This window comes from Pleurodeles waltl, chromosome 1_2 (genome assembly GCF_031143425.1).
Source record: "Pleurodeles waltl isolate 20211129_DDA chromosome 1_2, aPleWal1.hap1.20221129, whole genome shotgun sequence".
Taxonomy (NCBI): domain Eukaryota; kingdom Metazoa; phylum Chordata; class Amphibia; order Caudata; family Salamandridae; genus Pleurodeles; species Pleurodeles waltl.
This window is the reverse complement of record NC_090437.1, coordinates 1,334,234,052-1,334,258,019: the sequence shown is the minus strand read 5'-3', so window position 1 is coordinate 1,334,258,019 and position 23,968 is coordinate 1,334,234,052. Positions and strand designations below refer to the sequence as shown.

At 44.5% G+C, this 23,968-nt stretch overlaps 1 protein-coding gene across 4 annotated transcripts in view; it reads right to left on the bottom strand.

Annotated features, from left to right (window-relative positions):
* Nucleotides 1–9,207: 9,207 nt before the first annotated feature.
* The window catches only part of LOC138251810 (long-chain-fatty-acid--CoA ligase ACSBG2-like), a 152,839-nt gene continuing 138,078 nt past the window's right edge, over nt 9,208–23,968 (bottom strand). For all 4 annotated transcript variants that reach the window (XM_069205684.1, XM_069205680.1, XM_069205683.1 and 1 more), the window contains 2 exons: nt 20,348–20,594; nt 9,208–9,590 (listed from right to left, as the gene is read on the bottom strand). In XM_069205684.1, the coding sequence (XP_069061785.1) occupies nt 9,445–9,590; nt 20,348–20,594 (393 nt within the window). In that variant the 3' untranslated portion in view covers nt 9,208–9,444. The remainder of the gene's footprint in view (nt 9,591–20,347; nt 20,595–23,968) is intronic.

The following is a 23,968-nucleotide window of genomic DNA, read 5'->3' as shown; positions in this document are numbered from 1 at the left end:
AATGGACCAGGTGCTCCCTAAAGCTAGGGTTAGTAAAGGTAAAACACTACCTACTATCCCTCCCTCTACAGTGGATTCAACTTCTGAGGAAGAAGAATTTCCACCCTGTGCAGAACCTACACCAGAGGAGCTGGAAGCAGACACTGCTGAGCTTTTGGGTGAAGGGGGGCCTGCCAGGGAGGAGCTGAGTGTAGCACAGCAGACCTATCCCACACTAGAGGGTCTAAGGCAGCAAGCTGTCAAACAAGCAAATGGGGATGTCAGTGACTCTCACAGAGTTTATTGGGAGGACAATCTTTTGTATACTAAAGCAAGGGATCCTAAACCTGGAACTGCCAGGAGATTAGTGATTCCCCAGGAATACAGAAAGTTCCTCCTAACTCTAGCCCACAACATTCCCTTAGCTGGACATTTGGGGCAAATGAAAACTTGGGACAGGCTTGTCCCCTTGTTTCATTGGCCTAGAATGTCTGAGGACACAAAGGAATTTTTTAAGTCCTGTGAAACCTGTCAAGCCAGTGGCAAGACAGCTGGCACCCCAAAGGCACCCCTTATTCCACTGCCTGTTGTTGGGGTTCCCTTTGAAAGGGTAGGGGTTGACATAGTTGGCCCCTTTGACCCTCCTACTGCTTCAGGCAATAGGTTTATCTTGGTGGTAGTGGACCATGCCACCAGATACCCTGAAGCAATTCCTCTAAGGACCACTACAGCTCCTGCAGTGGCAAAGGCCCTCCTGGGAATCTTTTCCAGGGTGGGCTTCCCAAAAGAGATGGTATCAGACAGGGGAAGCAATTTCATGTCTGCTTACTTAAAGGCCATGTGGAAGGAATGTGGTGTGACATACAAGTTCACCACACCCTATCATCCACAAACAAATGGACTGGTTGAGAGGTTTAATAAAACTCTCAAAGGAATGATAATGGGACTCCCTGAAAAACTCCGCAGGAGATGGGATATCCTGTTACCTTGCCTCTTTTTTGCTTACAGGGAGGTACCCCAAAAAAGAGTGGGCTTCAGCCCCTTTGAACTCCTATTTGGACACCCTGTGAGAGGTCCCCTAACACTTGTGAAGGAGGGTTGGGAACAACCTTTAAAAGCTCCTAAGCAAGACATAGTGGACTATGTACTTGGCCTAAGATCCAGAATGGCTGAGTACATGCAAAGGCCAGCAAAAACCTTCAGGCCAGCCAAGAGCTCCAAAAGCAATGGCATGACCAGAAGGCTGTTTTGGTTCAGTACCAACCAGGGCAGAAAGTGTGGGTCTTGGAGCCTGTGGCCCCAAGAGCACTCCAAGACAAATGGAGTGGACCCCACATTATTGTTATGAAAAAGGGTGAAGTCACCTACTTAGTTGACTTAGGCACTGCCAGGAGTCCCCTTAGGGTGCTCCATGTCAATCGCCTGAAACCCTACTATGACAGGGCTGATCTCACCCTGCTCATGGCAACAGATGAGGGACAGGAAGAAGAGAGTGACCCTCTCCCTGATCTCTTCTCTTCCACAGAACAAGATGCTCTAGTGGAAGGTGTAGTACTGGCAGATTGTCTTACTGCTGAGCAGAAAGACCACTGCATAAATCTCCTGGGTCAGTTTTCTGAACTTTTTTCTACTGTGCCAGGCACCACTTCTTGGTGTGAGCACACTATAGATACTGGAGACAGCTTGCCTGTCAAAAGTAAGATCTATAGGCAGCCTGACCATGTCAGAGACTGCATAAAACAAGAGGTGCAGAAAATGCTTGAACTGGGAGTGGTTGAGCACTCTGAAAGTCCATGGGCCTCTCCTGTGGTACTGGTACCAAAACCTCATTCCAAAGATGGAAAGAAGGAAATGCGGTTTTGTGTAGACTATAGAGGTCTCAACCAAGTAACCAAAACTGATGCTCACCCTATACCCAGGACAGATGAGCTCATAGATACATTGGCATCTGCCAAGTATCTAAGCACCTTTGATTTGACTGCAGGGTATTGGCAGATCAAGTTATCAGAGGATGCAAAAGCAAAAACTGCATTTTCAACCATTGGAGGCCATTACCAATTCACAGTAATGCCTTTTGGATTGAAAAATGCACCTGCCACTTTTCAAAGGTTGGTGAACACAGTCCTGCAAGGGCTGGAAGCTTTTAGTGCAGCATATCTAGATGATATAGCTGTCTTTAGCTCCAGTTGGGATGATCACCTGGTCCACCTATGGAAAGTTTTGGAGGCCCTGCAAAAGGCAGGCCTCACTATCAAGGCTTCAAAGTGCCAGATAGGGCAGGGGAAAGTGGTTTATCTGGGACACCTGGTAGGTGGAGAACAGATTGCACCACTTCAGGGGAAAATCCAAACTATTATAGATTGGGTTCCCCCTACAACTCAGACCCAGGTGAGAGCCTTCTTAGGCCTCACTGGGTATTACAGGAGGTTCATAAAGAACTATGGCTCCATTGCAGCCCCTCTTAATGACCTCACATCTAAGAAAATGCCTAAAAAGGTATTGTGGACAGCTAGCTGTCAGAAAGCTTTTGAGGAGCTGAAGCAGGCCATGTGCTCTGCACCTGTCCTGAAAAGCCCCTGTTACTCCAAAATATTCATTGTCCAAACTGATGCATCTGAATTAGGGGTAGGGTCAGTCTTATCACAACTTAATTCTGAGGGCCAGGATCAACCTGTTGCATTTATCAGCAGGAGGTTGACCCCTAGAGAAAAGCATTGGTCTTCCATAGAGAGGGAGGCCTTTGCTGTGGTCTGGGCACTGAAGAAGTTGAGGCCATACCTGTTTGGTACTCAATTCATTGTTCAGACAGACCACAAACCTCTACTTTGGCTAAAACAAATGAAAGGTGAAAACCCTAAATTGTTGAGGTGGTCCATATCCCTACAGGGAATGGACTATACAGTGGAACATAGACCTGGGAGTACCCACTCCAATGCAGATGGACTCTCCAGATATTTCCACTTAGACAATGAAGACTCATCAGGTCATGGCTAGTCTTATTGTCCTTCGTTTGGGGGTGGGGTTGTGTAGGAAAGTACCATCTTGCCTGGCATGTTACCCCCATATTTCACTATATATATGTTGTTTTAGTTGTATGTGTCACTGGGACCCTGCCAGCCAGGGCCCCAGTGCTCATAAGTGTGCCCTGTATGTGTTACCTGTGTTATGACTAACTGTCTCACTGAGGCTCTGCTATCCAGAACCTCAGTGGTTATGCTCTCTCATTTCTCTCCAAATTGTCACTAACAGGCTAGTGACCAATTTTACCAATTTACATTGGCATACTGGAACACCCTTATAATTCCCTAGTATATGGTACTGAGGTACCCAGGGTATTGGGGTTCCAGGAGATCCCTAGGGGCTGCAGCATTTCTTTTGCCACCCATAGGGAGCTCTGACAATTCTTACACAGGCCTGCCACTGCAGCCTGAGTGAAATAACGTCCACGTTATTTCACAGCCATTTACCACTGCACTTAAGTAACTTATAAGTCACCTATATGTCTAACCTTTACCTGGGAAAGGTTGAGTGCTAAGTTACTTAGTGTGTGGGCACCCTGGCACTAGCCAAGGTGCCCCCACATTGTTCAGGGCAAATTCCCTGGACTTTGTGAGTGCGGGGACACCATTACACGCGTGCACTACACATAGGTCACTACCTATGTGTAGCTTCACAATGGTAACTCCGAACATGGCCATGTAACATGTCTAAGATCATCGAATTGCCCCCCCAATGCCATCCTGGTATTGGGGAGACAATCCCATGATCCCCCGGGTCTCTAGCACAGACCCGGGTACTGCCAAACTACCTTTCCTGGGGTTTCACTGCAGCTGCAGCTGCTGCTGCTGCCAACCCCTCAGACAGGTTTCTGCCCTCCTGGGGTCCAGCCAGGCTTGGCCCAGGAAGGCAGAACAAATGACTTCCTCACAGAGAGGGTGTTACACCCTCTCCCTTTGGAAAAAGGTGTTAGGGCTGGGGAGGAGTAGCCTCCCCCAGCCTCTGGAAATGCTTTCATGGGCACACATGGTGCCCATTTCTGCATAAGCCAGTCTACACCGGTTCAGGAATCCCCCAGCCCTGCTCTGGCGCGAAACTGGACAAAGGAAAGGGGAGTGACCACTCCCCTGACCTGCACCTCCCCTGGGAGGTGCCCAGAGCTCCTCCAGTGTGCTCCAGACCTCTGCCATCTTGGAAACAGAGGTGCTGCTGGCACACTGGACTGCTCTGAGTCGCCAGGGCCAGCAGGTGACGTCAGAGACTCCTCCTGATAGGCTCCTCCAGGTGTTGCTAGCCTATCCTCTCTCCTAAGTAGCCAAACCTCCTTTTCTGGCTATTTAGGGTCTCTGCTTTGGGGAATTCCTTAGATAACGAATGCAAGAGCTCATCAGAGTTCCTATGCATCTCTCTCTTCACCTTCTGCCAAGGAATCGACTGCTGACCGCGCTGGAAGCCTGCAAAACTGCAACAAAGTAGCAAAGACGACTACTGCGACCTTGTAACGCTGATCCTGCAACCTTCTCGACTGTTTTCCTGGTTGTGCATGCTGTGGGGGTAGTCTGCCTCCTCTCTGCACTAGAAGCTCCGAAGAAATCTCCCGTGGGTCGACGGAATCTTCCCCCTGCAACCGCAGGCACCAAAGAACTGCATCACCAGTCCTCTGAGTCTCCTCTCAGCACGACAAGCGAGGTTCCTTTAACTCAGCAACTCTGTCCAAGTGACTCCCGCAGTCCAGTGACTCTTCAGTCCAAGTTTGGTGGAGGTAAGTCCTTGCCTCCCCACGCTAGACTGCATTGCTGGGAACCGCATGTTTTGCAGCTACTCCGGCTCCTGTGCACTCTTCCAGGATGCACAGCCAAGCCTGGGTCCCCGGCACTCTAACCTGCAGTGCACGACCTTCTGAGTTGTCCTCCGGCGTCATGGGACCCTCTTTTGTGACTTCGGGTGAGCTACAGGTTCACTCCACTTCGTAGTGCCTATTCCGGCACTTCTGTGGGTGCTGCTTGCTTCTGAGTGAGCTCCTTGTCTTGCTGGGCGCCCCCTCTGTCTCCTCACGCAATTGGCGACATCCTGGTCCCTCCTGTGCCACAGCAGCATCCAAAAACCCTAACCGCGACCCTTGCAGCTAGCAAGGCTTGTTTGCGGTCTTTCTGCACGGAAACACTTCTGCACGACTCTTCACGACGTGGGACATCCATCCTCCAAAGGAGAAGTTTCTAGCCTTTGTCGTTCTTGCAGAATCCACAGCTTCTACCATCCGGTGGCAGCTTCTTTGCACCCACAGCTGGCATTTCCTGGGCATCTGCCCATTCCCGACTTGATCGTGACTCTTGGACTTGGTCCCCTTGTTCCACAGGTACCCTCGTCAGGAAATCCATCGTTGTTGCATTGCTGGTGTTGTTGTTTCTGGCAGAATTCCCCTATCATGACTTCTGTGCTCTTTGGGGAACTTAGGTGCACTTTGCACCCACTTTTCAGGGTCTTGGGGTGGGCTATTTTTCTAACCCTCACTGTTTTCTTACAGTCCCAGCGACCCTCTACGAGCTCACATAGGTTTGGGGTCCATTCGTGGTTCGCATTCCACTTCTAGAGTATATGGTTTGTGTTGCCCCTATCCCTATGTGCTCCCATTGCATTCTATTGTGACTATACATTGTTTGCACTGTTTTCTATTGCTATTACTGCATATTTTGGTATTGTGTACATATATCTTGTGTATATTTGCTATCCTCATACTGAGGGCACTCACTGAGATACTTTGGCATATTGTCATAAAAATAAAGTACCTTTATTTTTAGTATATCTGTGTATTGTGTTTTCTTATGATATTGTGCATATGACACTAGTGGTACTGTAGGAGCTTCACTCGTCTCCTAGTTCAGCCTAAGCTGCTCTGCTAAGCTACCATTTTTCTATCAGCCTAAGCTGCTAGATACCCTCTACACTAATAAGGGATAGCTGGGCCTGGTGCAAGGTGTAAGTACCCCTTGGTTCTCACTACAAGCCAGTCCAGCCTCCTACAAGTGGTCCCATGTTTTCATTTATTTTCTTGTCTTCCTTCTCTTCTTGTCTCTTCCTCCAGGTCTGTACGAGTTGACACCGCATATCCTATATATTTCTCAAGCCAGTGCTTCTTTACAGCTGGAAGCACTAGGTGGAAAGGTGCTGTTTCATGGCAATGGCATGCTGATATGTCAAAAGTCTGCACTGCTCTCTCTTTTTGTGTGAAAGTCTAATGAAGAGTTTTAAAAAAATATTCTCAGCCTGTATATTGTCCTCAGCACCCAACTGACCATTGTCTAGTGTCAGCTGAGTCGTTAGCGTTGCATGTCTCCTAAAATTCTTACCTGAAGTACAAACCGCCTGCCCACCTGTGTGACTCTTCTTTTCTGTATCCTAAAATACTTTGGGCCAGATCTACAAGAAAGTGGTGCATCGGTCCCGAAGCATCACTTTTCTTGCGCCCCCCTGTGCCCCACCTAACGACACCATGATTGTGCCGTGGTTGTGCTGTATTTGCAATACGGTGCATCACGCCACTTGTTTCCACACTAGCGTCATAATTTATGATGCTATTGTGGCGCATTGCTGGGTTAGCGCCATACATTATGGCACTAGTGCAGCAAAGCACTAGGGAGGCCCATAGCTTACTATGGGCCCATCACTTTAACGCCTGCCCCAAGTAAGCGTTAAAAATGACGGAAAAAATGTTGCAGTGAAATCTTGTAGGAGGCACAAGGGCCTTGTAAATCTGGCCCCTCATACTTACAGATCCGATTACCATTGGTGTCCCAGAGCAACACATATGATTGCACTTGAATTAAATAATGTGTTACTCCCTTTCTAGACTTAAATTTGCGAGACAAGCTGAGTGGAGCGGTCCAGGCTTATCCCACAGGGGTGTGGTAGGTTTGTAACTTAGATACAGTCTGGCACCGTAATGACACAAGAAAATCAAGGGCTTATTTACAAGCCCCTTGCACCACCAGTGCATCATTTTTTATGACGCTCCTGCGGCCAGGGTGCAGACCCGTATATATGGGGCCATGCAAAGCAGCTTTGCGTGGCTTTGCATGGGCTACGCATGGCCTCGTAGCTATGGTGTAAGGCAGACAGCACAAGTCACTGCATTGCCTTACACTGCATCAGGGGGCGACCATGGCATTGCATTGGTTTTTTCAACGCAAAACTCATGGGTTTTCACACAGCCCCAAATTTAGAAGGATCTGTAAACCTGGGAATGCGTCGAAATTGTATGCATCCCCAGGGCCAGAGTGACGAGGAAAAATATCTTTGATTCTCCTTGCTTTTTCCTCTTTCTAGTTGTGCTGCATTCTGCAGCAAACGTAGAAAGAGGAAAACACCTTCATGGATTGATTTTTTGCAGGAAGGTGTCCCTTTCTTCACAGAAACAATCCTGCCAAAAACACAAACACCCTTCCATCATGGTGCAAGGGTCTCTGCATTGCTGATAGGCAGCAATTTCTGCGCGGATGCTGGTTGAAAAGACAGGAATGTACTGTATCTCGTAACTATGGTGAATTCCTGCCCTTTTAAATTGGCGTCTGGCAGCGCAGCAAAAATACTTGTGGCACTGCCCTTCGCCAGTTCATTGTAAATATGCCCCTCAATGTCCAATCAAAGCTATTTTGTACTTCTCATGTGATATGGTGCAATAATTATAAAGGAATGCATGATCAATATTTTCGAGTGGGCTTGAGATCTCATTCAATGATTTGTCTGCTTTATCTCATACTGCACTACAATATTCCTCCTGGCATTAGGAATGGCCCTTGTTCCCAGAACAGGTTTTCAGGGGAGTCCAAATTCTGGGGCCACCATAAATGAATGCTCGTGGCTTGAGGTCTCCCTTTCAGGGGCACCTGAGCGAACCGGACCCCTCCTGAGGCCAGTGGTCTCTGTCATCAACCGGCAACATTTTGAGTTTACCGTTTGCTCCTACTGGACTTTTACGTCATGATTAGTGCTCCCAGTTTTATGGTATTTATTTTTTCAACATTTCTGTCTGTATTTATCCACATTTACTTATTGCTCATTTTTTCTATTTGTCCATTTTTATTTTGTGTTCACTGTATAACTATAGCTGCAATAGATATTTTTCCATAATTATTTAATTGATAAATGTATGCTTGCATTTGAATGTCCAGAAGGTTTCAGCTGTACAGTATACAGTGCAGCAGAGCTATCTGAAAACACTTGTATTGTAGAATAGCATAAAAATCTGTAGATCTGCACTCAATTAAGCCTAATTAGGAAATCTATTGTCCATTGGAGTAACTTACTACAGCTTTGGGTCCCTTTTCGGGTGTAGTAAGATTAGACATGCAGTTTGTGAATAGCAATGGACTATCTCTTTCGTGGGTGGGTGCATGTCCCTCCCTAAACCCCTCCGTAATCCTGCCCAACCCCCTCCGTGCTTCTTCCTGAACCCTCCCATTTAGTAGTCAGGATGCCGCATTTCCAATCAATTCCCCTCGTCCCCCTCACATTTGCTACTCAGCAGTCCACTGAAAAGTGTTAGGCTCTCCCATAGAGAAGATAGGCGAGGTGGATATTTACATTTGTAGGTTTCTGAATAGCATTTGTAGTACTTCTAAACGTGCTACTAAATGCAGTGTGAGAATAGTCCCTCAGTATGTGTAACAGATGTCTTAGGACTGTGTCTAGAGATTAAAATATTTTTGACTTAGAAGCATTATGTTACGGGCAATAGCGCTCGATTAAAGGGCAGAAGTCAGACCTGGAAACACCATCTCTGTCTGTCATCCACCGACCCGGCGAGGCAAGTGGTGAAAGTGAGCAAGAGTTTTAATATTTAATCTTTCTGAGATTAATCAAACATGATGAATCCCAGGAGGGAGGTATTAATTGCAGTCTCTTATTTAAATTATAATTTTTCTGTGATCTCTGGTTTCTTTTTGTGCTAGAAAACTGAGAAAAGTTTCAGATTTTCATTTTTCCTTCATTGCTTACCTTAACTTTCCCAAATGCCAACTCTGATTATTACCTTATCTCAATACCTTAATGATGACTTTCTTAATTTTTGCCACAAAAAAATGCATGGACCATATGGAGAATGCACTTGAAGGATCTGATGCTGGAATCTAAATGTAGGCTCAAACTGGAAGAAGAGTAGATTTGTGGGATTCAAGCACACTTTCCATTGTTGCATGCACACTACTTTACACAAATTACACGCACACTCAACCATAAAAATCAAGCTTTATTTACAGAGCTGGTTACAAAAAATCAATACAACTCTTGAACTGGCGGGCTAGCCAATAAAACATATCTAGATATTTTTAACCACTTCTAGATCACCAGAAATGGCCAGCAAGAAGATTTCCAGAACCTTAGCTTGATGTCTGATTAAGTTTTCAGACACAGTGTGCCATAGTTCACTAACTGTCCCTTTGAAATACAAATTACCCCAGAATCAGTAGATCTTTACAGCTTACTGTTTAATAATTTACTCCTTTTGGCTAGAGGTCTTTGTTTCTTCCCCTGGGGAGAGCTTCCCACCTTGTATAACTCATCAATGATCTTCTCGTACTTTTTTAAGGTAACTGAACGCTTCAATTTCATGGTAGGACCTGAATATGGAAAAACAGAGGAGGAAAGTCAGTGAAAGGAAACACAAAGCATTTCTAAAGTAACAATCCAATCTTTCAAAACCCTCGAACAGTCTTAAATCTAGACTTCTAACTGTTCTGTGACCATTCAACATTCTGTAAATGTTTCTCCCTTGCAAAAAGGGTCCTTAAAGTGATTTGTACTCTACTGTAGATTAATCCATCTATTAACTTTCTACCTATGGACTACAGATATTATTATCCCCACATATACCTCCTAACTGTCCCTATCCATGCTTAAAAGGCACTATTTAAGGCTACTCTTTGCCTAGTTTTCTCAGTAAAATAGGTCCTCGTGGTTGACTGAGTGGGAAGCATCACCAAAGACTTTTATACATCCAGTGCCTAATCTCTCATAAAAAATATTATCCTGGGCCACACACAAATGCAAACCAAAAACTCCTTGAAAGTATCCCTGTCTCTCCATTTGATACCACGGGCCTATTGGAGTGGAGCGTAAGTAGCTAATGAATCAAAAGGTGAAATAGACAACAGAATTATGCATGTAGGGCCAGCCAAGTGCTCAGGTTGTATCTTCAACAATCAATAGAGAAACATGCAATAAAGGGAAAGTGAGAAGAATGTATTAATTAAACTCTTCTCAGAAAGGTCTACAATAACACTACATTGGCTCATCTCCATTAAACTGATATAACCCTGTACCCTATGTATTACATATTACATGTTTTGGTGCTTTCATTGCACAAAATGTAGTGATATAAAAATAAAAACCCTATATCACAGAGAACGTTGAAATATGGAAAGTATGTATTATTATTATTTATTTATTTACTAAGCACTCGTATGCCAAAGCTTCAGGGTGCTGAAAATAACACATTTTGACATAGGATAAACAAAGAAAAACAGCACAATAGAAACTATTCTGGCTAAACAACAGTGTTTTCAATCTTCTTTGAATGAGCAATATTTGAGGAATGATGAGAATTTCGAGAGTTTAGTTCACTCTCTTGTGGCCATTATGGAAAGCTCTTTGGGCATACTCTTTAGATCTGGCTACTTCATGAGCCCTTCTCAATCTTAAAAGTCTAGGCAGATAGAATGAGAAATTATCCTTAAGAAAGGGAGAGGCGGAACTATGGACCCCCCTAATATTAATGGTCATGGCTTTAAATAAATGCTGCCTGCCTAGAGGGGAGCAAATGTAGAAGTCCCAAACTAGGGGTGATGTGATGTCTCAGAGGAGTGTTACCTATGGGATGAACTGCTGTATTCTGAACCATCTGGAGCCTCTTTAAGAATTTGCCTGAGATTCACAAAATTCCATTATCCAGGTGGGCCAACACCAAAGCCTGAATCCCAGGGATTTGAAGGGATTTGATGGCTGGAATGCATGAATGGCAGAGCTTCCTTTACCAGGTTTATCTGCCAGTAATGCAAATGAGGGCCCGATTTAGATTTTGGCAAACAGGTTTCCCCTTCACAACAGTGACGGATATCCCGTCTGCCGAAATATAAATCCTATTATTCCCCATGGGATTTAAATTTGGGCGAGCGGGATATCCGTCACCATTGTGATGGAGTAACCCGTCCACCAAAATCTAAGTTAGGCCCATAATGATTAAGCAAGAGACTTACATCAGGGAATCCAAGGTTGCGTACAACCTCTTTAGGTTGAGGTGATGGACCCATTATAACTGGTCATTTTTCATTCTGTAGTTCTGTGCTATTGTTGCGGTTGGTCAGAAGCTAGATTTGCTGACAGAAGGTTTTAGGGCATCGACTGACATACAACCTTACAGACATATGCAAGATTATTATTAAGTAGTGCACAGTTCACAATGTTTGGAGACTTCACCTGATGAATTTTAAATAAAACATGGGTATCCCATCAGCGTACGCACAGAACTGCACACCAGATGGAATAGGAGGTCAGCTAATGGGGACATATAAATATTATAGTAGGGGGGCACCATAGGACATGGACTTAGCTTCAGAGATAAATGGAGGCAAAAAGTCGGTTTGTGTCCAAGATGATAACTAACTAAACCACTGAAGTGAGTGAGTCACATCCAGGCCCTTCTCATCTGCAGGACAGTATGGTCAATGGTATCAAATAGTGCTGATAGGTCTCAATAGACCAGCACAGTTGTACATGTCATACCTAAGGACATCCAAAACAGAAAGGACCACCAGCTCAGGGCTGCTCTTGGCATGAACCCCCGCTTGAGAAAGATGACATTTTTTAATCTCCATAAATCCCTGCTGCTGATGAAACATGGCCACTTGCAGATTGAGGAGTCTGTTGACAAGCCCTGTGCGCCGCCCGTGACTCACTTTCTGTGACGCACCGCCAGTGCATTGTGCAGGGCCATATCTACAAGACCATGCAGAGCCACTTTGCGTGGCTTTGCATGGCCTCATAGATATGGAGTAAAGCAAGGCAAGGCAACAGCCATGGATTTTGACACATTCTTAAATGTACAAGGCATTGTAAACCTGGGAACGTGTCAAAATCTTATGTGTCCCGAGGGGAGGCGCAACGAGGAGAAATATCTTTATTTCTCCTTGTTTCTTTTCTCTTTCTATGAGTGCTGCACACACAGAAAGAGAAAAAAGCCTCCATGGATTCTTTTTGTGGAGGAAGGTGTCCCTTCCCTGCACAGAAACAATCCTGTCTGTGACTCAGGCATCCTTGCACCACGGTGCAAGGGTGCCTGCATCAGCACTAGCTAGGACGCTGTGCACCAGCGCAGGGGGTGAGGACAGGAATGAGCTACATCTTGTAGATACAGTGCATTCCCTGTGGAAAGATCACTTGCTGCGCTGCCCTGTGCCACAGGCTTGTAAATAACCCACGGGTGAAAGTGTTTCTCTACAACCTTACCAGAAAAGGAGGAAGTGAAATTGGCCTGAAATGGCTAGGATCTAATGGTGATAGCTTATGTGTGTCTTTTTACTGTGATGTCAGCAAAGCTGCTTTGCATTAACCGGGTCCTGTAGCCCCTTTCAGTGAGAGATTAAGTGGAATGGTGATTTCTTGAATAAGAAACTGAGCAATGTGCTTTATAATGTGGGCTACGCAAGAGTCACAGGAGGTCCTGAGGGGAGTATTAACAGCCACTGAGACTTCCTATTGTCCTCCTGTGATAGTTCAGCCAGGGGAAATCTCTCAACATCACTCATACCCGGGGGGACAACTTGTATGGCGGTAGATGGTATTTGTTTTGTACCATTATTCATTTCTTCCCTCACAATTGCTTTTCTGATGTCAGACACCTTTTCAATAAAAGTTCTGATGACGAATCACAAAGGTTTTTTATAGGTGGACGACCCCTTCCTAGGAGGTCCGGGATTTGGAGCAATTTCACTATTATGTTTCATGGCTACCTGTGAAATATGGGTTTCATCATCTTAATGACAGTCTGCAAACCACTTTTTAGGGCTATAATATTGTCATGGCTACTAGGATTATGTGGCATGGAGATCCAAATTATGCGGCACAGCTATCTAAATCATGTGTCTGCAGCACATTTTGCAAGTTATGTGGTGAATGCAGTAAAGTAAATGCTGCAGCCGCAGGATTGCATAAATGCACTGACCTCACCATTGCCTACTGTTTTATTAGGAATTTATTCAAGAAAGGTAAACAAAACCTAAATATTGACAGCAACACTTAATGGTAAGTGAGGGGTGGTTACAAGAGAGCACAGAACAGGACATCTCACAAGAAGCTGATAATCGAGAATCAATCAATCAATCAGGATTTATAAAACGCAGCTAATCACCCGATAGGGTATCCAGGCGCTTGCAGGTCCCGGAGGCTTATTCGAAGAGCCATGTCTTCAGGGCCATTTGGAATTCCGGAAGCAAGGTGATGGTCCGGAGCAGTACACCAGGGAATTTATCAAGAGGCCTAAAATATATGCAAATCCCAACAGGCTTGTAAAAACGTGCAACCTTTTTGGTATTGCTCTGTCTCTCTACATACACAGCTCTCCCAGTGGCATTCCAGTTGTTGGAATTAGGAGTTGTTTCTTTCAGTCAATAAGGGAAATCTTGGCAGAATACCCCAAAGCATATCAATCAGAATAATCCAGGACCACACCCTAATTTAATAGCAATTCGTGCCACAAGACGTCAATATAAGCAAATTTAGCTTTAGCAAAAACAAATGGCATGACTCTATTTGTAAGACCTTTTAGAAGCTTCTCTAAAGAGAAATAACATATCCTTTTTGCATATCATCGCACATGACCGTTTGGATGTATTTACACCTACTGACCGTTTTATTCAACCACAAGTTTGGGTCCAACATCTGGCTAATTTGCACTCAATGCATACCACTGGGAATAAGCTACTTAAAATGCTGTATTTTCAATAACTGACACTGTCACTCCAAGTGGACAAAGCCTCTAGCCCTTATACAATTCCTGAGGGCCTTTAATGCTGTGAGATAGGGGCATTATTGTCAAATGCTATAATGGTGCAGCTATGTAAGACTCCTGGAGAGGGGAGGAAATAATTCCTATTTATAAAAAGAGAAGATGAGCAATCTCTGCAATTACAGGCCCACCAGTTGTTTTGGTCTTGTTTGATTTAGATAAACACTACCTATTTTTCTAAACTGGTGTGGTGTTTGTTTTGCAGTGTTTTCACTGTATTACTGTGTGTGTTGGTACAAATACTTTACACATTGCCTTTGGGATAAGCCTGACTGCTCGTGCCAAGCTACCAAGGGCGTGAGCGGGGGTTGTCTAAGGAGTGTAACTCCCTTACCCTGACTAGAGTGTGGGTCCCTGCTTGGACAGAGAGCAAACTGACTGCCAACAGGAGACCCCATTTCTATCAGTGTCCATGAATGCCTTGTTAAATGGCAATAGAGACGCTAATGAAGACGGACCCTATTTGCATATTTCAGTCAGCAAACAGACTTTGCTTTAACTGTAAGCAGCTGTAAATCTAGTACCTCAGGCTCTCTGTGCTTTATTACTGCAAAGTATCCAAATATATATGAAGACACATGCTTTTTTTAATTGCTGTAATTGCATAAAATATTTATTTTGTGATAACAATGGCAAACTCAGTGTTGAAAGAAGTGCAACCCCGGTGAAAAAGAACACCAATATAAAACACAATTAATGAATTGCTAATATTTGTCCAATCTCTGGTGTCTCAACAAAGACAGCCTCCTTAAAAGTTTCAACACATTTATCCGTACACTAACTTCTCTTCATTTAAATCATGAAAGGTAAGGTCTGTCTTTTTGATTGTCGATGACGTTTCGACCCTAAAGAAGGATACCAGGGTCTCATCAGCAGAAACAGTGACCTGTGCAATGGTGATTTTTAGAATCTGGTTTGGATAAAGGAAAGGAACCGAATCTTGGTTCTGCACATAAGTATCCAATACTGTCTCATCGTACACTCTCCGATACGGAGGCGCTGTTTGAACCGCGTTCCTCATTGTGCAAACTTACTGAAGTCATTTAAGACCGCATTTTTCAAATGAAAGGTAATTATAGCACCATAGAGAAACGGAAAGGATGACACAGTATTGGATACGTCCTAGGTGTAGGAAAGTAGCCTCTTTCCAGCTCGGTTACTCCCTCTTCTGACCTGGTTGTCAGGGTGTTTGACGGTGTCTACTGGGATCCTGCTGACCAGGACCCCAGTAGTTATTCTCTCTCCCCTAAATGTGGTTGTTGGTCACTGTTATCACAGTATTTCACCCACGATTGGCCCACTGGTGCCCCATTATAAGTCCCTAGTATATGGTACCCAAGTAACCAGGGCATTGGGGTTCCAGGGAATCCCTATCGGCTTCAGCAAATATTTTGCCACCCATAGGGATCCCAAGCAAAGGCTTCTGCAGGGATGCCATTGCAGCCTGCATGAAAAGGTGCAAGCACTCTTTCACTGCCATTTTTCACTACGCCAGGATACTTATAAGTCACCCCTATGGCAGGCCTTCTAGTCCAGAGGGCAGGGTGCAAAGTACCTGTGTGTGAGGGCACCCCTGCAATAGAAGAGGTGCCCCCACAAACTTCAGGCCCAGTTTCCCAGATTTAGTGAGTGTGGGGACGCCATTTTATGTGTATATTGGACATAGGTCAATACCTATGTTCAGCTACATAATGTTAACTCCGAACATAGGCATGTTTGGTATCAAACATGTTGAAATCTTACCCCAAGGCTTTTGCAAGCATTGGTTGTATGATTCCATGCACTCTGGGAGATACTTAGAGGGCACCCAGTATTGCCATTACAGTCATCTGGGGGTTTCCAGGCAGCCCAGGCTGCTGCCTCCTCCCAGACAGATTTCTGCCCTCCTCTTGCTTGAGAAGCTCGAGCACAGGAAGACATAACAAAGGATTTATTTTGGGAGAGGGGTGTTACACCCTCTCCCTTTGGAAATAGGTGTTACAGGCTTGGGAGGGGTATCCAAATTTGGTGCCCTCCTTGCATATACCAGTCTACACCTGTTCAGGGACCTCCAGTCTCTGCTCTGGTGTGAAACTGAACAAAGGAAAGGGGAGTAACCACTCCCCCGTCCATACCCACCCCAGGGGTGGTGCTCAGAGCTCCTCCAGAGGGTCCCTAGATTTTGCCATCTTGGATTCAAGGTTGGCAGGGAGCTATGGGAACATCTGAGTTGCCAGTGCCAGCAGGTGATGTCAGAGCACCCTCCTGATAGGTGGTCAGCCAGCTAGTTACCAATCTCCCTTTCAGGGTGATTTAGGGTCTCTCCTTTGGGTGGTTCCTCAGATTCGGATTGCAATACTCCAGCAGGAATCCTCTGCACCCTCCACTTCGACTTCTGACCGGAGAAACTGCATCTGGACTCTTCAGGACCATACAAAGTGCAACACAGAAGCAAGACACCTGCAACATTGTATCTCCAGCTCCTTCCAGCAACTGCAACATTTCCCCGGTCGTGCATCCCCTGAGGACAGTCTGTCTTCAGCCTGTATCAGAAGAGGGACGAAATCTCCCTTGGTGTGAAGGAGTCACTACCCTGCTTCTGCAGGTACCAACTGTGATGGAGACCATCTGCGTGGATCCCCTCTCCGGCTGAGATGCATGGATCCTGCATCACAGGTGGTGGACTCAAGTGGTCCTGACGGTCCCCTCTTCCATCTGTCCAACTTGGGTGAAAGTAAACCCCTGCCTGCCTCCACAGGACAGTACAGCTGCCAAGGCTTGTTGGCATCCTTCCTCCAAGATCTTCATGCATCTTGAAGCTCCAGCCCCCAGCACTCCTTCCTGTGATGCACAGCTCCCTGAGTGGTTCTCAGGCGGCATGGGAGCCTTTTTCGTAGTGCTGCGTGAGCCTCTTTCGTCTGCAACTTTCCTGTCCCCGTCCTGTGGGGCTCCTGTGGGACTCCTGTGGGTGCTGCCTGGTCTTCTGTGGGCTCTCTATGCTGTTAAGGGCCCCATCTGGCTCCACTTCCTGGGCAGAGTCCACCTGGTCCTTTCTAGTCCCCAGCAGCACCATTTACCGCTAACTGCGAGCTTTGCGCAAGCCAAGGCTTGTTGGTGGACTCCGACTCCGACTGCAATCCTCCATCCAGCGTGGAACATCACCTGCACCCTCCAGGAACCTGACTTTGTCTTCTTGGGTGCAGTGCTGACTCTTGTTTCTCACCGATGGTTCACTTCTTGCACCTTCATCCTGGTGGGTAGGGGCTCCTGCCCTTCCTGGACTCTTCTGTGCTTCTTGGACTTGGTCCTCTTTTTGTGCAGGTTCTCTGGTCCAGAAATCCACTGTTGGTGTCTTGCAGTCTCTTCTAGGTTTTGCAATAATCTTCTTTACTTCTCTGTGAGTTTTCTGGGAAACTTACTGTGATTTACTCCTATTTTCCTGGTGGCTGGGGTGGGTTGTGGTACTTACCTTTGGGCTTTCTTAGTACTCCCAGCTTCCCTCTACACACTACACTTGCCTAGGTGGGGGCCCGACCTTCCCATTCCACTTTCTTAGTATATGGTTTGTGAACCCCTTACACCCATTTCTTCCTATTGTTATTTTCACTAATTGCACTGTTTTCTAACTGTTTTTATGCCTATTTCTGCATACAAGTGTATATAATTTGTGTATTACTTACCTCCTTAGGGAGTATATCCTCTATTGTATTCTTGGCATTTGTGTCACCAAAATAAAGTACCTTTATTTTTGTAACACTGAGTGTTTTCTTTCATGTGTATGAGTACTGTGTGACTACAGTGGTATTGCATGAGCTTTGCATGTCTCCTAGTTGGGCCTTGGGTGCTCATCCTCAGCTACCTGTAGAGAGCCTGGCTTCTAGACACTGACTACACTTCACTAATAAGGGATAACTGGAGCTGGTATAAGGTGTAAGTGCCATAGGTACCCACCACACACCAGGCCAGCCTCCTACACAGGGATACTTATGTGGGTGGCGCAACCAGTGCCGCAGGCCCACTCGTAGCATTTGCTTTATAGGCCCTGGGAACGTCTACTGCACTGTACTAGGGACTTACTAGTAAACCAAATGTGCCAATCATGGAAAAGCCAATTACACAGACATTTTACGCAGGGAGCACTTGCACTTTTGTACTGGTCAGTAGCGGTAAAGTGCCCAGCGTACCAAAAACAAGAAAAGCAGAGACCAGCACACAGTCCAAACATGGGAGGCAAAGGCAAACAAGACAGGGGAGACCACACCAAGGATGCCAGGTCTAACAGACACCTTCATGCCCAGTTTGTCAAAACCATACTCCTACAGTCAACAGTGTGGCCGGCAACACAGAAGGGCCCCTGGTGACCCTGATTTCTGATAGAACAGCCTTATGATGCAAGAATCAATGAGTTAGGTGGCTCCAAACGCCTTTCAATTGAATCCTCCAGGCAGCAAATCGAAGCATATTAACGCATTTGGCAAGTGGTTTTCAGAAAAGTCAGGGAGTCAACAAAGTGTCATATTGAACAACTGTAGATGATTAACACCCTTTATTCTTGCCTCAGTTATTGCTCAACACTGTATGAGGTACAAATACGTCTGAGGCTATTAACAATCATCATATTTGGAGAGATACATAATACTGAGAGACTAAGCACAAAAACTACCTGACTGATGAGGGATGATAAACCAAAACCATCCCCAGGATGCCTGTTTCAGTTCCAGGGAGGACCTGACCTGGCTGTTCACGCTGGACTGCTCACATTGGGATGCAGGGACAAGACTGATTTGCATATGGCTTGGTCCAAAATGGAGTAGCATGGTGGGCAAAAAAATGCTAGAGTGTGATGCGGCCCGAGCAAATGCCAGTGACTGAGATTAACTCAAGCATATCACCCATCACCTTGTTGTTTTTGCATTGGTCACCCTAAATGTGCTGGGTATGCCCAGATGTGGGTCCCTGGCTCTCTGTACTACTGGATCCAAGCTAGCCTGGCTGATGAGAGTGGACACCCCAAAACCGGTTCCAGGATGCTTGTTTCCGGTCCAGGGAGTACCTGCCTGGCATTTTAGGCTGGACTGTTCCCATAAGGGGCAGGGTCCAGACTAGGGTGGCATGGTGGGCAAAATAATTAATGCATTGGGATGTAGACCGAGCAATTGCCAGTGGCTAAGATTAATTCAAGCAATCCATCTATCACCTTGTTACTTTTGCCTTTGGGGAGGGAGGGAAGCAATTTATCTGTTCCTGATACCCACACCGACGTACCCTAATGCTAACAGAGTAAGGCCGGTTGAGGGGGAGAAAACGGGGTATCATTCTACGTGTGACAGTGCACCTGGCAGAGACTCTTGATACCTGAGTTTTTGTAGTGTGTACTACTTCTTTTTTATCAAGAGAAGCCCTGGGCTGGGCAATTGTGTTGTTAAGCTGCTGGATGTTTTCTGGCTGCATACTGAGCATGTTGTACCCCCTACTCTAACCTCCCTGTGAAGCCCATAACTGCTCACCATCACTACCACTAAGACTTAAGTGTTGAAGGCACAGTAGTAAGCTATGTTTCCTGTGCCACAGCAGGATCAGCCGAGGGACACCCAAGACAAATAAGGCCAGCCCCCACAGATGGGCTCAACAGCACCTGCACCGTGCCCCCCTTCCCAGTATGACAACAACTATGATGTCATCAGAACCCTTCAGTACATCATGGTGGCATCAATCATGATTTCACTTTATGCTTAATGATGATGTATTTGCATTTTGAGTGAGGAATCATGTTGTGTTATGCCCATTGGTGAGGAAGCCCTCTGTAGTGTCACACAAGGAGTTGTAAATCATACGTCTTTATTCCTTTGTGTGTACCTGTGAACTCTAACAGTCTAAACCAAGATTTTATTACATTCTGTTCCAGCAATTACATCATACAATGAAACAGAGTCCTTGGGGGATCTGAAAGGTTCTGATCTAAATCATGCAGGGCACTAAACAATGATGTAATCAGTTTCGTCATGGTGACATCATTCATGTTTTCACTTTATGCTTAAGAATGAGATACTTGCATTGTGAGTTAAGAATCATGTTATATTATGTCATTGTGTTAGTAATTGTGTTAGTAATTACTGTATCATCGTGAAGTTTCTTTTTAATTCTCTTGGTATTCACCTGTCACTTCCTTTTTTTGGCTATTGTGAGCATTTGTCTAGTTCTCCCCATCAATGGACAGTCATACAGATAATCAATCTGCCATCATGAATATTTCCTTTACATTCTTGAAGTACTTACTTATGGGTCCCAATCCATAGTTAACACTTCAGTTGATCACTCTACCACAGAAGTACTCACCTAGTTCTCCTCCATCTATAGAGAAATCATTTTCCAGTATGGCCCATTTCTGCACCCTTTGAGCGTTGGAAGCCGCCCTTCGGTTCACCCGGTCCATGCCCTCCTGGATGGCCTTGTAGATGGCTGGGTCCTTCGATTTCACCACCTCTGACACCCGCGTAGCCCTGCTGCCCAGCTGCTGGCAGAACTGAATGGCATCGGGAGTCAGTTCATCCCTAGGCATCAGTGTGTTCGGATCTGTGGTACACTGGAAGCAGATAAAACAGCACCATATAAAGGAGGAACCTGTTTCGGACCCATTTTAATTTGATTTATTGCCATTAATTGTGAATTATAAAGCATACAGCATTTTTCTGACAATTCCTGAGAGTTCTACAAGACTTTAAATGGACAGAATGGTCAATGGCTCAAATGTGAATAAGAGGGAGGATGGATGGTTTAAAGCAGAACATTACATGGGAGATGCTAATTTTAGATTGGTATCACTGCCTTAAGTGATATGACTGGCAATGTTTATAATGATTCTGTCTGGTAAGTGCACTTATTTTATAAACATTTTGGGCCTGATTTAGATCTCAGCTGACGGGTTACTCCATCCGCCAAAATATAAATCACATTGTATATGATGGTATTTATATTTCAGCAGAAGGGATTTGCATCAGCGTTGTGATGGAGTAGCCCATCTGCTGACATCTAAATCGGACCCTTAATTGTGAAAACTGATGACAATGAAAAAAATCTAAATTAACCTGTTATGGTGTACTTAAATCTGATTTGCAGAAAGACAAGTTTACTGTATTCAAACTTAGGAGAAAGTGGAGAATGGTCTTCTAATGTAACCCTCCAAAGAAGGGCTTCTAAGGGCCCGAAAAGCATTGAGGATTCACAGGACATACACAAAAAGAAAGCTAAGCCACAGACACTTGAGGTGAGTAATTGATTTAGCAGTGAGCCTCACAAACTACCATTTGGAACACATGATAATTGGCCACAAGGAACAACGATATAATCTAAGTTTTTATAACATCAGCAATGATTGCCTTTCATTCACTTTGGCCTTCAAATGTAGCACGATCCTACTAAAAATAGCAAGGAAGACAAAAAAATAAAATAAACTGCATATGTAAAGTTTCGGATTTCCTATATGAACAACTGAAAAAGACCCATTAATGGTCACATGCTAATGGAAACCTATAAACAAATAAATAAGAAATAGAATACATCCTAATCTGGATACATTTTCTTGGCATGTTCTCTGGCTCAGTCTTTCTTATGCGCCTCTATTCAACAAAATGAAAAACTGACCTAGCAGTGAGTCACACAAACTACTATTTAGAGGACATGATAATTGTCCACAAGGAAAAACATAATCCCAATTTTTATAACAATAACAATGATTGTCTTTCATTCACTTTGGCCTTCATATGTGTCACAAGCCTACTAAAAATAGCACGGAAGCCCGAAGAATGAATAGACTGCATATGGAAAGTTTCAGATTCACTTATGAACAACTGAAAGACCCATTTATGATCACCAGCCAACAGAATCCTATGAAAAAAACACACCACGAATAGAATACATCTTAATCTACATAGGTTTTCTTTGCATGCTCTCTGGCTCACAGAATAAAACTGTGCCCAACAAGTCAAACAAAACCATCTTCCTTATGTTCAACTGTGCAATAAAATACAAAAGTGATCTAGCAGTGAGCTACCCAAACTACAATATGGAGGACTTGATAATTGCCCATTAGGAAAACAATTATCTTAATTTTTATAACAACAATGATTGGCTTCAATTCACTTTAGGATGTATATGTAGCACAATCCTACTAAAAGTAGCAAGGAAGCCCAACAAATAAACTAGACTGCATGTACATTTTCAGAATTACAACATGAATAACTAAAAGACACACAGAGCCAGACTTAAGAAAAGTTGCACTACACCGAGTGCAATGCCACTTTTCTTGTGCCCCTTAGATCCCCTCAAACGCCACCATGTGTGCTCTGAGCAGGCATTAAAAGTGCCCCAAAAAAATGTTGGAACGCCCCCTTTGCATACATTATGCCTGGCGCAGGTATAATGTAGTGCAAAGGGTTACATTGTGCCACTTTGTAAATTTGGAGCAGTGATTTTGGCTCGTTGGGCCACATTTGCGTAAAACAAATGACTCTAATGTGGCTCAAGGAGGCACCAGGGGCTCTTAAATGTGCCCCATAGCATTGCCAAAGATATTCCTCGGATATTACTTCCCTAATAACTTTCCACCCATTTGACGAATCACCACAAACATTCCAGACCTATAGCATTTTCTACATTTTGTGATGATGTAAATTTTTGTGGTGAATCATTAAGGAGGTGCAAAGATAAAAGGGGGTCCCAAAACAAATTCTTCCAGCAATGCATTTATCTTAGAGCATTGTATTTTATGTAGCGCGAAAACGGCTGAACGGATTTACATGAAATTTGGCAGGAATATACATTATGGTGCAGAGATTATACTTTTTGAATACTGCAAAACATAGGGTAAGCAATGCTTAAGTTATAAGGCATTTAAACCTAGTGACATCTTTCACTGTGGTACTTTTGCGGAATTTCACGAAATTTTGTGAAATTACTGCGGTGCATATCTGTAAACATATTTAAAAATATATAAAAAAAGGTAAAAAAAATTCTCTACCTATACCACTTTAATGAAGTAGTAATAGGTACGGACCTAGTAAACACAATATGGCTGCCTTTTCATTCTCAGAAAACACCCATTACCAAATTGTATACTGGCTTGTCATTGCCATGTACCATGGTATACTGCAAAGCTATCATGGTATACAAAGGCCAAAAACATAACTAAGGCCTAGCTGTATTAGTGAATTGTAGCACCCTTTCATCACTCAAGGTGTTGCATGGCCAATGCAATACTCAGATTTACAAAGAAATGCAAAGCCAACATGTGTGGCCCTGCACTGATTGGTAAATCTGGAGAAGCGCAAGGCAGCGCAATTCGCTCTTTTGCATTACTCTGCACACCATAATGTAAATTGCTGCAAAAGTTTACATCCATCCATTTGCCACACCATTGTAATCACTCCATTTTATGCCATTCCAATCTCTGCCACTCTAGTCTACGCCTCTCCACTGTACGAGACTCCACTCTACGCCACTCCATTCTATGCCACTACACTGCACACCACTTCAGTCTATGTCACTTCAGTGTACGCCACTCAAATGGAGGCTACTCTACTATGAGCCATTCCACTCTGTGCCATTCTACTGTGTTGCACGCCACTCCGCTCTATTCTACAATGCCCCTAGGTAACTGCAACTCGCGGACTTGCCTTGCACACTTTTCTCATCAATAATTGTACTGCTAATATTACATTGATAGTATCAATTATGTTCTAATAGATGTCATGAGTGGTGTAATATATGGGGTAAAGCAGTGCATTGGGAGGGCACCAGTTAAAGATACTTTAGGGCATGAGTTATAGTTACTTGAAATAGCTGTAACTATCACTGGTGAATTTCAGTGGTGTTGTACATTTGAAATGTGAGCCTAACTATAACGTTCCTGTAATATTTGTTTCTTTTCAATGAATTACTATGGTTTTTTAATACTATTTC